This window comes from Gymnodraco acuticeps, unplaced genomic scaffold (assembly GCF_902827175.1).
Source record: "Gymnodraco acuticeps unplaced genomic scaffold, fGymAcu1.1, whole genome shotgun sequence".
Taxonomy (NCBI): domain Eukaryota; kingdom Metazoa; phylum Chordata; class Actinopteri; order Perciformes; family Bathydraconidae; genus Gymnodraco; species Gymnodraco acuticeps.
In genome coordinates this window covers 307,647-319,939 of record NW_022992258.1, presented here as the reverse complement: position 1 = coordinate 319,939, position 12,293 = coordinate 307,647, and the positions used below count along the sequence as shown (strand labels likewise).

The 12,293-nt window shown below is 40.4% G+C and overlaps 1 protein-coding gene across 1 annotated transcript; it reads left to right on the top strand.

Annotated features, from left to right (window-relative positions):
• The first annotated feature begins 2,424 nt into the window (after positions 1-2,424).
• On the top strand, positions 2,425-11,108 carry tdh (L-threonine dehydrogenase). The gene is made up of 9 exons (XM_034206944.1): positions 2,425-2,579; positions 3,986-4,180; positions 7,290-7,332; positions 7,463-7,533; positions 8,141-8,290; positions 8,378-8,550; positions 8,739-8,829; positions 9,080-9,349; positions 9,723-11,108. Exons 2-9 carry the CDS (start codon positions 3,994-3,996, stop codon positions 9,860-9,862), a joined length of 1,125 nt encoding a protein of 374 aa, XP_034062835.1. The 5' UTR covers positions 2,425-2,579; positions 3,986-3,993; the 3' UTR covers positions 9,863-11,108.
• Positions 11,109-12,293: the final 1,185 nt, after the last annotated feature.

Genomic DNA, 12,293 nt, shown 5'->3' with positions numbered 1-12,293 from the left:
ATTTGTTTACATAAATTGTGATCAAAACGTTTGAGACCCACTGAGACAACTTAGACTAAAGTGAACTATCTAAACACTCAGAGTCCTTTACCTCACTGTGCCTCTCAGTCTGACAGGAGAGCTCTCCCTCCACATTATTGTAGAAACAGCTTCTTATATCCATTAGCGCAGCAGAAGCTAACAACATTCCCCGCCGGTAAAATGTGAATATTTGCTGGTTTTCTTGTAGCCTTCTTTGACAGTACGCATAAAAAGGTGGGTTTTAAATGATTTGTCTTTCATAACAACCGGACAAGCTTCTGATAAAGACATATTTTATTCTCTGGAAAATAAAATATTTCCCATAGAAATCACACTTTTCCCCTGAAACTCATGATAGAAACGATCATCTCTGGCCTTTCTGGCCAAATGTTCAGAAATGTTATTAAAATGCACTGTCCTTGTCAAACAAACTAATCAACAAAATTATATCTTGACATTTTTAACAATAAAAAAAAGAAAATTGAAAGCAAAACCTAATTTAAAGAACAACAAATTGCCGTGTTTATAATATACCATATATAGCATCAGGGCCGTTTCTTCCTATATGCGGACTATGCGGGGGCATAGGGCCCCCGCGGCCACTAGGGGGCCCCCAAGCTGAAAGTATATGTATATTTTTTATTCATCCGAAAAACAAAAAAAGTTTAATTCATACACACAAAGATGAACAAAATTAGTAGAAGCGGGAGGGCTGAAGCATAGCTTGTAGAAAGTAGCCCTCCCGTGCATCATCCTAATACAGCGGCATTATTGCGTCAAAAACGTATAGAAATGAAGGAGTACAAAGAAATAAAGAAAACAGGAGAAAAAATTAAATAAAAGTTAGGGCAGGAAAACAATAAATGCATATATATATATATATGAAAACTAGATATAGGGTCATTTTCTGCACATGTCAATAGCAGTTTCAACTATCTTGTTTTGGAAATTAAAATACTATATATAAATATATACATAGGTACACATGCACTTGGCAAATTAATAATAATAATAATAATAATAATATATGCGTAATTGCATATAAACATTGTGAACACTTATTTTCAAGTGACTTTTTTTACATTCATATGTTCACGCTGTGGTTTGGAACTGCTTTTGAATGTTATTAGGCATTTTGTTATGGAAAATGTTGTGCATAATCAGTACTGTTTTAAGCTGTACTATCTCAACACATTTTAATAGATTGAGTTTTTTTTAAATATGGGAGTTGTGTGTTCATATTTACCAACACCACAGACTATTCGTAATACTTTTTTTTGGGATGTTATTATTTTTTGTAGATTTGTTGAGTACGTGTTTCCCCATATTTCGGAGCAGTATTAAAGGTAAGGGAGAAATAGACTGTTATAAAGAGTATATTTTCTTCAAGAATGTTCTTAGTATGATACAAAATACCTATTGTTTTTGACAGTTTAGTCTGTACATAATTTATACAGTGCTTCCAATTGAGTTTTTCATCAACAAGCAGTCCTAAAAATGTACATGCACCAACTTTTTCTATCTCTGTATTGCAAATCCGTATAATGCAGTCATTTCTACTCTCAGACTTTGTATTGAATAACAAGGGATAATTTATTAACTGCAAACCAGTTACATAGTATTTTGAATTCTGCATTCACAATTTTAACAAGATCTCCAAGATTATGATGGGAGCAGAGAATTCAAAGTTCAGGTTCAGCCTCAATATATTTGGGGAGAATTAAAATGAGCCGTCTTTATTTGTAGACAGCCAAGCCCCCTCCTGTGAGTGTTCGGTGAAGTATTATATGCTTACAAATCCAATGTAGGATATAAACACGACTAAACTGCAATGATAGCAAAGCTGTGGCTTGGGTTTTTGGGGTAATAAAGTCCAAATCATCTTTGGGCTGACAGCTGAGAAAATGCTGCATCTCTTGCATTTATTGACATAGAGGAGCCTTATTGTTTACCTTTTTAATATCATTTTTTGTAATTTTCAATTGCTTGGTTTTCGTGAAATTAGCCTGTTTTCCTATTAAAGTGTAACAGATTGATGAATCTCCACAGATCATCTTAAAGGCTTCGGAATCCCCCCCATTGTAGTTAAAAAACTGTCAAAAGTAGGGCCCCCAAACAGCATCTTGCATAGGGCCCCCAAATAGCTAGAAACTGCCCTGTATAGCATACTCTTTCAACATTTTTAAATCCTCTAAATGTGACATTTCTGACCAGTCTACACACCAAGAATCACTGAGTATAATCCGTTTTTGGAGAAACGCGTAAACGGTGCTCTGTGAATGAACTCACTGACAGGGTCGTCAGCGGAGGGACAGTCACTCTCAGTGGGTGTGGTTTGTGAGGGAGGACCGCACCTCCGAGCCTCCGCCAATCCGAGAGAAAGCCGGCTCCCACTGAAACCAGATGGCCGCTGATATATAGTGAAGCTGATGCAACACCGGCCGGAGATAACACGAGCATCACGTCAGAGTACTGCAGCTCAGAGGAGGAAACAGCATCTCATCCTCACAAAGCGACTCAGGAGTTTTTACCGTTTACCTCCTGAAGAAGAATAACCGGTGAGAACACTTACATTTCGTGTATTAGTCCGCCGCCCCGCGTTTGTATTACTCCGCTCTAGTTTAGAGACATTTTTAAGAATATATACAATCCTTAATTTAATTTCAACACCCCAACCACGTGTTTTCTGTACGAACGTAGGCTACTTCTTCTATATGCTTTATAATGTCTTCATTTCAGACTACTAGTGTAAAACTGGTGTAGGCTAATTGAGCCAAGAGACAGACTGACTCCGGTGCAATGACCAGGTTTAATCTGTCCGAGTGGCTCACTGTGTCTCACCGATACACATTTTAAAATATACTTAACTTCGTATAGCCTAGTAAGAAAGCGAAAGCTTGCTGGTTATTTGTACTAATTGAAAAGGATCTTCAAGCTCCTTTGACTGTTCATCACCACCATTGCCCACGTGGAAAAGCAGCCACGCTAATTAACCCTTTAATTATGGAACACATTAAAGACATATGTTGCATATAGATCCACCATGACGAAGAACATTACACAACCCGCCTCCTGCATGGGCGTAAAACCGGGGTTGTAACGCAGTGAATTGGCTTTTGGTGATGTGGCAAGGGAAATACTTCATCCAAGATAGAAAAAGATCGCGTTTTTTGCGTAGAATATAAAACAGAAACCTTGGCTGTTCATTTATCTGCCGTGTCATAATAATAGCCTTTCATCTATTACATGATATATTATTTTAAGAGATTATGTTACTCTCTTCTTTCCTTTTTTTGAAAGATCGCTGCACTCTCGGTAAGCACACTTGTGAAAATAATGCACAGATCGGTGATAAACAAAGGAAGCTTTCTTTATAATGCGATTAAACCTTCTGCTCGTTAAAAGTTATGAGGCTGCACTGTGAGAACTGCTTTCAATGTGCTGACACAGTTCTCCATCTTTTCTGTAGTCGTGTTCGTTTCTAAAAATATATGAATATCGACGGGTGTCTCTCATAAAGTTGTGTACAAGTTAACAGACTGAGTGAAACGCAACAAGTGTTTGGGTTGCTATGCGCTCGAGAGCTCCTTTGCGTCACTTTGGAAATGGCATGTCATTTGCATTTAACTGAAGCTTACGTGTCTTCCCTGCTGCTTTGCAAACTCTCAGACCGTTTTCAATGTTCCATTGATTTTGCCGCAGATGCATTTGAAATGAAGTAAACGACCTCCTCAATGCCATTTCTGTAAGCAGTCTGTCTCTTGGCCCCTGAGGTCTGGAGAGAAGCCCAAAAATCTCTTGACATAGAACTTCATGCCTTGGCCACACAGATGTGCTATTAAAAGGAAAAAGGGAAAAGGAGAATTTCACAGCTCCAAAAAAAAAAACCTCATGAAAGAATTTCACTTGTGTCTCTGGCAGTTGACACTATTTAAGCGTAAACACACTTTTCCTTCCTCCACAGGTACCAGCATGCCTGTCCTCAGAGCCCTCAGTAAGGTGGTCAAGCAGACCCTGCTTGGCAGCCCGGGGTGCAGCTGCCAGCCCCTCACGGTGGCTGTGCGCAACATCAGCTTCTCCCCTCGCCAGGTGACGTCTGATGCCAGCTTCCACTCTGTGTCCTTCTCAGAAACAGACCACCCCAAGGTGCTCATCACAGGTACGCAGCATCTGTTTATTTGGTATATTACAAACCTGATAAACATAGTGGCACACCAGCTTTTTGTACACACATGGAAGTTAAGATTATTCAACACCAACAGGATTTGTAACAAGTTTGGCAATGAAAGCATTTAAAAAATGACAGTAAAAAAAACAAACAACGCCCATAGGCGTTAAGCCCTGAGCCTGTTTTTCAGGTTTCAGGCTTGAAAATGCTATGCCCAAAACAAATGACTAACTTAACTTCTAAAAGGGTTATATCAATAATTTATTTTATCAAAGCAAGGTTACATCTGTGAGTTGGATGTAGAAGTGTCAGAATCAATATAGATGTTTGTGTCAAAGTAAATTCAGATGGAACATAGTAAAAAAAGGTACATTTGTACCTCCGCCTAAAAAAAACCCATTACTAATAGTGAAAACCACCCTTGAATGATGGTATGGTAAAAGCTTTAGGAATCCAAAGTATAACATAATAAGTACCCTGTAGCAAGATTGAGGCAAAACAAGTGAAATTTGACCTTTTTTAGAGAGGTTTAGCAAAAAAGACTGACCTTTGGGCACATTTGGATACCATCAGTGCCATTTGACCTTTTTCCAGGTACCATACTGAATGTGTTTTTGAATTGAGGCACCAGGCACTTAGTGCAGTAGATAGGTCTTCACCGTTGTGTTGCCAGCATCAGAGCACCTCCTGAGCGCGGTGGCATCTTCCCCATAATACTTGGGAATGCATACGAGTGATGATGGGGGGGGGGGGGGGGGGAAGTGGTGGTGGTGCTGCAGGGACTTCACTCCTCATGTCTGCAGCAAGCTGCTCCCTGAAGGACTTCTGGGTGTGTGGCTTCGTCCTGCCGGGGTCACCCCTCATCTTGTGCAGCTCCTTGTGGAGAAGGAAGCTGTTCACCACTGCAATGTCCAGAAAATGTCTTGTACCATTTCATGGTTTTGTGGTGAACGTTGTAGTACCCAATCAAAGCATCGGACACATCCACGCAGCCCATGCTTCTGTTGTAGTCCACCACAGTGTCAGGAACGGTAACAATCTTAGTCTTCCACACACCAGCCTGTTTCACTTTCCTCCTGATAGTCTGTCCACTGAATCAGAAGATGCAGAGGGAGGCTGAGTTAGTACTGGTGCAGACATCCAGTGGCGTAGCTTGGATGTTGATGGCTCTGGGGCAACTGTATGCTGATCTGATGCACGTCGTAGCTCGGAAGAGGCAGATGTTGATGGCTGTGATCCAGAAGCCATTTGATACTCATCTTCGTCACTGTGAAAACAAATGTGAAAAAAACAAAATCGATTACTTCACTGGCTTATTCTTTCAAAAATGTAACTCAAATCAGAAATAATTCCTCCATTTAGCGTGTGTGAAATAACAGTATACACATATAGACTGAGACAATACAGCTTTATTTATGAACTGCTAATAGTCAATGTCTGTAGAACTACAAAACAGCATCCATTTGGCGTGTGTGAAATAACAGTGTATATCAGTGACGTGCGGTGAGGTTCATGGCTGGTGAGGCACTGACTCTTTCAGTCAGATTTACAAATATTATATTCTGACCTTAGTCAAAATATTCTGTTATTTTCAAAAGCTTTTTTGGTCTGATGTTTCGATTCATTTTAAACAGACCGTTCAACAAAAGGATACCCACAATCTAAATATTGGATTGTTCTTTCTTAGTAAGAACCAATTTTCATTACCAATGTGGTCTTACCTTGACTTGAAGATGAAGTCCATGCTATCCTTCTGGACAACAATCTCTATTACTTTTTTGTAAAAGTCCTCCTTATCTTCCTCAAGTTTCAAAAGTCTAGTTTGTTGTTCGCGTCTCTGCGTAGAATAACAGTAGCAACAAGAACCTGTGGGCTCACGTGCGCCCCCTTCAGTGCGGCAGAGGTTATGGCTGCCTCCCCTGGTGCTTTTTTCATTGCCGTTGTATGATGAGACCAGCGAGCCTGAATATCATATATAGGCCTACGTGAAATACGTTATTTAGAGACTATGGATGGCGAGGATAAATGTAATAAAAGGATCTACAAACATTACATTGGTGACCTACAGTGAGATGGTGCAGGCATGCGCTTAGGGCCCGCTTTCCAGACAGTTAATGTGAGGTGACGCATTTTGAGGTGAGGCAGATCTCATCTGTGCCTCACCTCACCCCACAGTAACTGGCTTGAGCGCGCTCACAAAATAAGTGCCCGCGCTAAATTAGTGCCCGCGCTCCAGCAAGTTACTGTGGGCTTACGTGAGGCAGAGCTCGTCCCTGCCAGACTCCTCATCGCTCCCATGTAGTTGTAGCGGAGCTCGGCAAATTTGCTGATTTTGACTATAAAAAAAGGTTGGAATCAAACATAAATCACATTTACAAAACAGATCAGTGGAGACATTTTATTATTACTATTTAGTTTTTCTTTAGTTGTTTTTCCGTTACATTGTAGTATGGCCAGTCTATGAGTATGACAGGTGAGGCTCTGCCTCCCCTGCCTCCCCTGACTGCACGTCGCTGGTGTATATATAGATAGACTGGGTTGATAAACAATACAGCCTTATTTATATACTGCCGTGTTATAGTCACGAAATACAATTAATCTATTTATACGTTCACCAACATGATGTTCCCATTGTTTTAGTTTCTCACGGAACGATAACGCTACAACAACAAAGCGGCGTCCATTTTGTATTTTGCGAGTGTGGAATTACTATAGATTACACCGAATACACAACTAATAGATACAAACAGAGAGAGTACATACCTTTCCTGAAGTTCATAATCAGGGTCTAATTGTGGCCGAAGTAGATGATCATCTTCTGACGGAGAGTCAGCGAACATCTTTTCCACGGCGTCTTCAAGCTTATACAGCCTCTTTCTGGGTGCCATTATTTGCTCGAATAAATCACAAAAGCAAATAAATCATTGTCCTTGTAATATTATGTTCTGGGGGGGCGGGCGGGCTTAAGGGTACTCTGACCTTTTTTTCTCAAGGCCCACTCTTTAAATTACTTTAGTCTCCATGGAAACAAACACTGATGATTATTAGCTGCTGATGTTTGTGTTTTCCCCAATGACGCCATTATGTCTCTCTCCATCAGGTGGTCTGGGACAGCTCGGGGTGGGGCTTGCCAAAATGTTAAGGTAAGATTTCTCAGTAACTATCGAAAATCACATGGTTTGCCAGAAAACCTCTTAGTGCCAAATACTTCCCACAATGTGGGAGTTTCTGGTCAATTTTCCAATTGAGTAACATTGACTCCCCGATTCACAGAAAGAAGTTTGGAAAGAATAACGTCATCCTGTCCGACATCAGGAAACCTCCCAGCAGCGTTTTCCATAGTGGTGAGTCGACTTGTGTTAATACTGTACTGTATTCTGCTTCCTGAAATTGATCAGATCTGGTCTGCGCAAAGCACCTTTTTTATTATTTTTAAGCATGGGTGTTTCTGATGACATTTAGTTAATTTGGCAAATGGGAGCATCCACGCTCTTGATTGTCGAGACAATCTTTTATCACATAAAATCTTCAAAAATGTGTTAATGTTTTACAAACGTACTAAACTTTATTGCCAGATAACACAAACAGTGTTTGCAAATAAGGCCTGTCCAGTTATTGATTTTTTTTTTTTTGTGACCTCGTCCTTCTAAAAGTCAAGTAATGAGCTGTCCAAAGACGTAATGAACGTTTGGGCTTTGGGTATTAGAACAGTGCAACTGGACAAAATGTCGCAGGTTTTAATAATAAAACTAAATATTGATTAATAATAATAAGCCTAATTTATAGAGCACTTTTGATACAAGCTCAAAGTGCAGTAAAAATACATGATAAAAGATTATACGTTTTTTTTTTTTTAAATCTTCCAAGGGAAGGGCAGATTTCAGATACTTTATACAACTTAAAGTGAACGTTTGATTTATAAAAATAAAGACACATTTCTTTCGTTTTCAGGCCCCTTCATCTACTCAGACATCCTGGACTACAAGAACCTGCGGGAGATTGTGGTGAACAACCGCATCACTTGGCTGTTTCACTACAGCGCCCTGCTCAGTGCTGTTGGAGAGGCCAACGTGGCCCTGGCGCGCTCCGTAAACATCACCGGTAAGGACGTCATATTCTTAGGTCAAAACACTGAGTCGAAGTGTAGGTGAAGTGTGTTGTCCTTATGTTTATTTTTCTCGTTGTTAGGGCTTCACAACATCCTGGACATCGCAGCGGAGCACGGCCTGCGTCTGTTTGTCCCCAGCACTATTGGAGCCTTCGGTCCCACTTCTCCCAGAAACCCCACTCCAGATCTGTGTGTGCAGAGACCTCGCACCATCTATGGGGTCTCCAAAGTGCATGCAGAGCTGATGGGAGAGGTGAGAATTCAGATTTTATTTATTTATTTCTTTCGAAGTAAAACCCCATACACACCAAACAGGTGCCTAGATATTAGGGATTTGACAATATTTAATACAATAATACAATATTTAACTTGGCAAATTGTAACATGTAATGTAGCATATTGTTTTTTTCCACATTTGTAATCAATATTCTTTTTTGGCAGTATTACCACCACCGTTACGGCCTGGACTTCCGCTGTCTCCGCTACCCAGGGATCATTTCTGCTGACTCCATGCCAGGGGGTGGGACAACAGGTGAGAGAGATGAAATCCAGAACATGTAACATGGTTTCCATTTTAATGGACGTCTATTCCTGTAACCATGTAACCAATGTATTCCTGAAAGTTAACTCCACAGGTTCTAGTTTTAGACCAGCTGATAACTTGATGCACTATCGCCATACTTTCACTTTCATAACCACAGCCTCTTTTAATTTATTTCAAATACCCCTGGACTGCTTTTTTTTATTTATATGTATTTGTTTTAATTTCTGTCTCTATCCAGACTATGCCGTCCAGATTTTCCACGATGCGATCAAAAGTGGGAAATTCGAGTGCAACCTGAGACCCGACACGCGGCTGCCCATGATGTACATCGACGACTGCCTGCGCGCCACGCTGGAGGTGATGGAGGCCCCCGTTGACACGCTGAGCATGAGGACCTACAACATCAATGCCATGAGCTTCACCCCCGAGGAACTGGCCCAGGAGCTGCAGAAGCAGATGCCCGAGCTGGAGGTCACGTATGACGTGGACCACGTACGGCAGGCCATCGGTACGTCACTTTATGATGCACAAATGGTGGTCAAAACTGCGAAATACAAGAAATATGTACATTATCACTTGATTTCTCAAGTGATCTGCTTTTGTGGGCTGCAAACATTTAGAAAACCCGTTTTTGTTTAGTGTTTAAGTTATGTTGGTTACACAGCAGTATCTTTTGTTAAGTTAGATAAAGTTAGCCCCCATAAGCTACTGGTAATTTAGAGGAATTAGCTTTACAGTATAAGCAAAACCTACATAGTCAATGGCAACTACTCAGTTAAACCAATGCATGCTGTGAATTGGAACTACAATGCCATAAATTGTTACTAGCATGTTTTCTTTCTGAAGTTTAATTCTATATCTTGTTCATCTCTTCTTTCCAGCTGACAGTTGGCCGATGAACTTCGATGACTCCAACGCACGGAAGGAGTGGGGCTGGAAGCACGATTACGATCTCCCAGAGCTCATCCAGACCATGCTGAACTACCTAAGCTCGGAGACGCGAGTTGCTCGTGCTAACTGAGGGATGCTCACCATCGGTCCGAGTATTCATTGTACATAATGTAAAGACTGACCAAAGAGAAACCTGGCCTGTACATAGTCATTCTCTCACTTCTCTGTAAAACCAGAAGGGCTCTGCTTGCCTGGCACACCGTGTCTCCAGAATGAAAAGGTCAGTGCAACGGAGACACTCCTCCCGCTCCCGTCTACTCCCTGCTTCGCTTTTGCCTCATTTTTTCTGCTTGAAAATCTGGGTGAGGAGCAGTGTGACGGTGGAATGTTGTCTGCAGTGTCAAGGATAACAACGTGGCCTGTGAAAACTTGTTTGGATTAAGAAGAAGATGACTTGTATGTTAATGAATTGTTGCAAAAATCTATTTAACAAACTGAGAATGTTACCTTTTTGTAAGTGTTTCCACTTGTTATTCTTTGGAGATCCAAATAGTTTTGCTTTTAAAGGAATTTAAAAAAAGCTCCTGTGGCTTAAATCAAGTTAATTTAGTTTCCTTTTGTTGTGTCCTTTGATGCACTTTAGACAGATTCCTGTTAAAATTACTGACATTATCTTATCACCTGCAGGGGGCAGTGAATCTGTATTTTGAGCAGTGTGCAGAGTTATTATAAAGAACTGTTCTGTTTATTCCACGTTATTTATTCTCTCTGGGTGTTTCTCAATGTCGAGGAAGGCTACTCCAGAGCCACTATTTCAAGCATACTACGTCATCGAGTTACTTGGAATTCTACTGAGGCCGGCGTACTTCGTAGCGAGAAATTTCGAGGCTGCACATGTATAGACTCCGCCTTCTTAAAATCCCCACAATGCTTTGCGCACGGACCAATTTCCAAATCTTTGGCGGAAGAAGAGCTCCCTTTAAGGCGGGGCCTCGAATATGACGCACACTTGTTAGCCTGTTCCACAATTCTTTGTTTTCCGAGGCTAGGAAGGAATCTTGCCTCGCTTCTGAAGCAAGTGACTCGGAAGACATGTGCTACCAAGCAAGCGTCCTCGACATTGAGAAACACCCTGCGTTTGTCTTAAACATCAGGGAGCTTCACCGAGTGAAAGCATTCCTTAAGTGTTCTACCTGTCCACTTTAATATATATTTTTTTTTCATCAACTATGCTGGATTAATTTGAAAATGCTTCTTTATGCCACTTTTGTGTTTGCCACATTTAGTGGTTTCTGTATTTGGACATTTGAAATGAAATCGGTTAATTATGTTCTTCCAATCACACAAGCTTTGACAATAAAATATTTTTCCACATACTTCTGCATCTGTGGTCATTTTCACTACTTCACACAAGATCATTTTGAACCCTAAAATGATTCATCTTCATTCTCTCATGAATTTAGAGCAAGCCTTTTAGCCTCAGTGCTTTACCCTCTGGGAACATACCATGGCAACATTTGAGTTAAAGTCCTCACACAGTGGTGACTTCATTCCTTAGAACAAGGGTGTGTCTGTCTACTCTTAAGGCAATGTCATTATTTTCATATCTAAAGTAAATGTTTTAAAGCATTGAATACAAAAGTTGCAGGCTGTCGCACATTAGATAAATATCTCCCTCATAAGTGTTCTTGTGTAACCCACAGCAGATGCATCAGAGCATACATTAAGTGAACTTGATGGTCGTTCCGTAGATTCAGGCTTCATATATTGTGACATGCAGAATCACTCTTCAATGCAATTTGTAGATTAACCTTAAATAAGCCCTTGATTTGACAATAAGTCAGATCAGTAGCGTAGGCAGAAATGTACTTTAGGGCGGGCCTGTATAAAATAGGGTGGGCCAGCTTTTTCCAGGGGGAAAAATGACTTTAAGGTAAGTCTGGCCTATAATAATAATAATGCCCATTGCCAAGCATCGTTGTAGCAATATCAACGTAAGAGCTATAAAGACACACAAATAACAAATAAATGTAGGCTCCATCCTAGAATCCCTTTAGCATACTACCAAAAGTTAACTGTAAACAGACGGCAAAGCTACAAAACAGCATATAAATGTATTCGGACAAAGCCCAAATGTTTATATTATAGTTAATACCAACCTTGTGCCTCTTCGGGGGGTGCTACACTTAAACATAAACTTTATCCTTTTACTTTCTCCGTCTTTATATGTAGATTAATCTCCGCTCCTTTTCTCCGTCACGTTGTTTCCATAGCAACAACAATTTCCTGTCAACATCGTAAACTCGCCTTCAAAATAAAAGCATCTAAATAGCACAGGAATTTAACCTAAATTACATTTAAGACATATTTACAACTGCAACGAAAGTAACAAAAACAATGTAATATCCTTTTCAGTTTCACAGAACACAAATTGGGTTATTTCATCTCACAATGTCGCTTGGGGCCCCAAGTTGGACAGGGACGGCCCTGCTGTGCATTATACTTGTGTTGTGTAGTTTATACTGTATTCCAACTTTAAATATTTTAATACCTGAACACAC

What these genes read in the sequence shown, in the direction of transcription:
- tdh (XM_034206944.1), top strand. Translation starts at nt 3,994, where the DNA reads ATGCCTGTCCTCAGAGCCCTCAGTAAGGTGGTCAAGCAGACCCTGCTT. An exon ending in CCCCAAGGTGCTCATCACAG is followed by an intron (nt 4,181 to 7,289) that starts GTACGCAGCATC and finishes TCTCTCCATCAG; the next exon opens with GTGGTCTGGGACAGCTCGGG. An exon ending in GGGCTTGCCAAAATGTTAAG is followed by an intron (nt 7,333 to 7,462) that starts GTAAGATTTCTC and finishes CCCGATTCACAG; the next exon opens with AAAGAAGTTTGGAAAGAATA.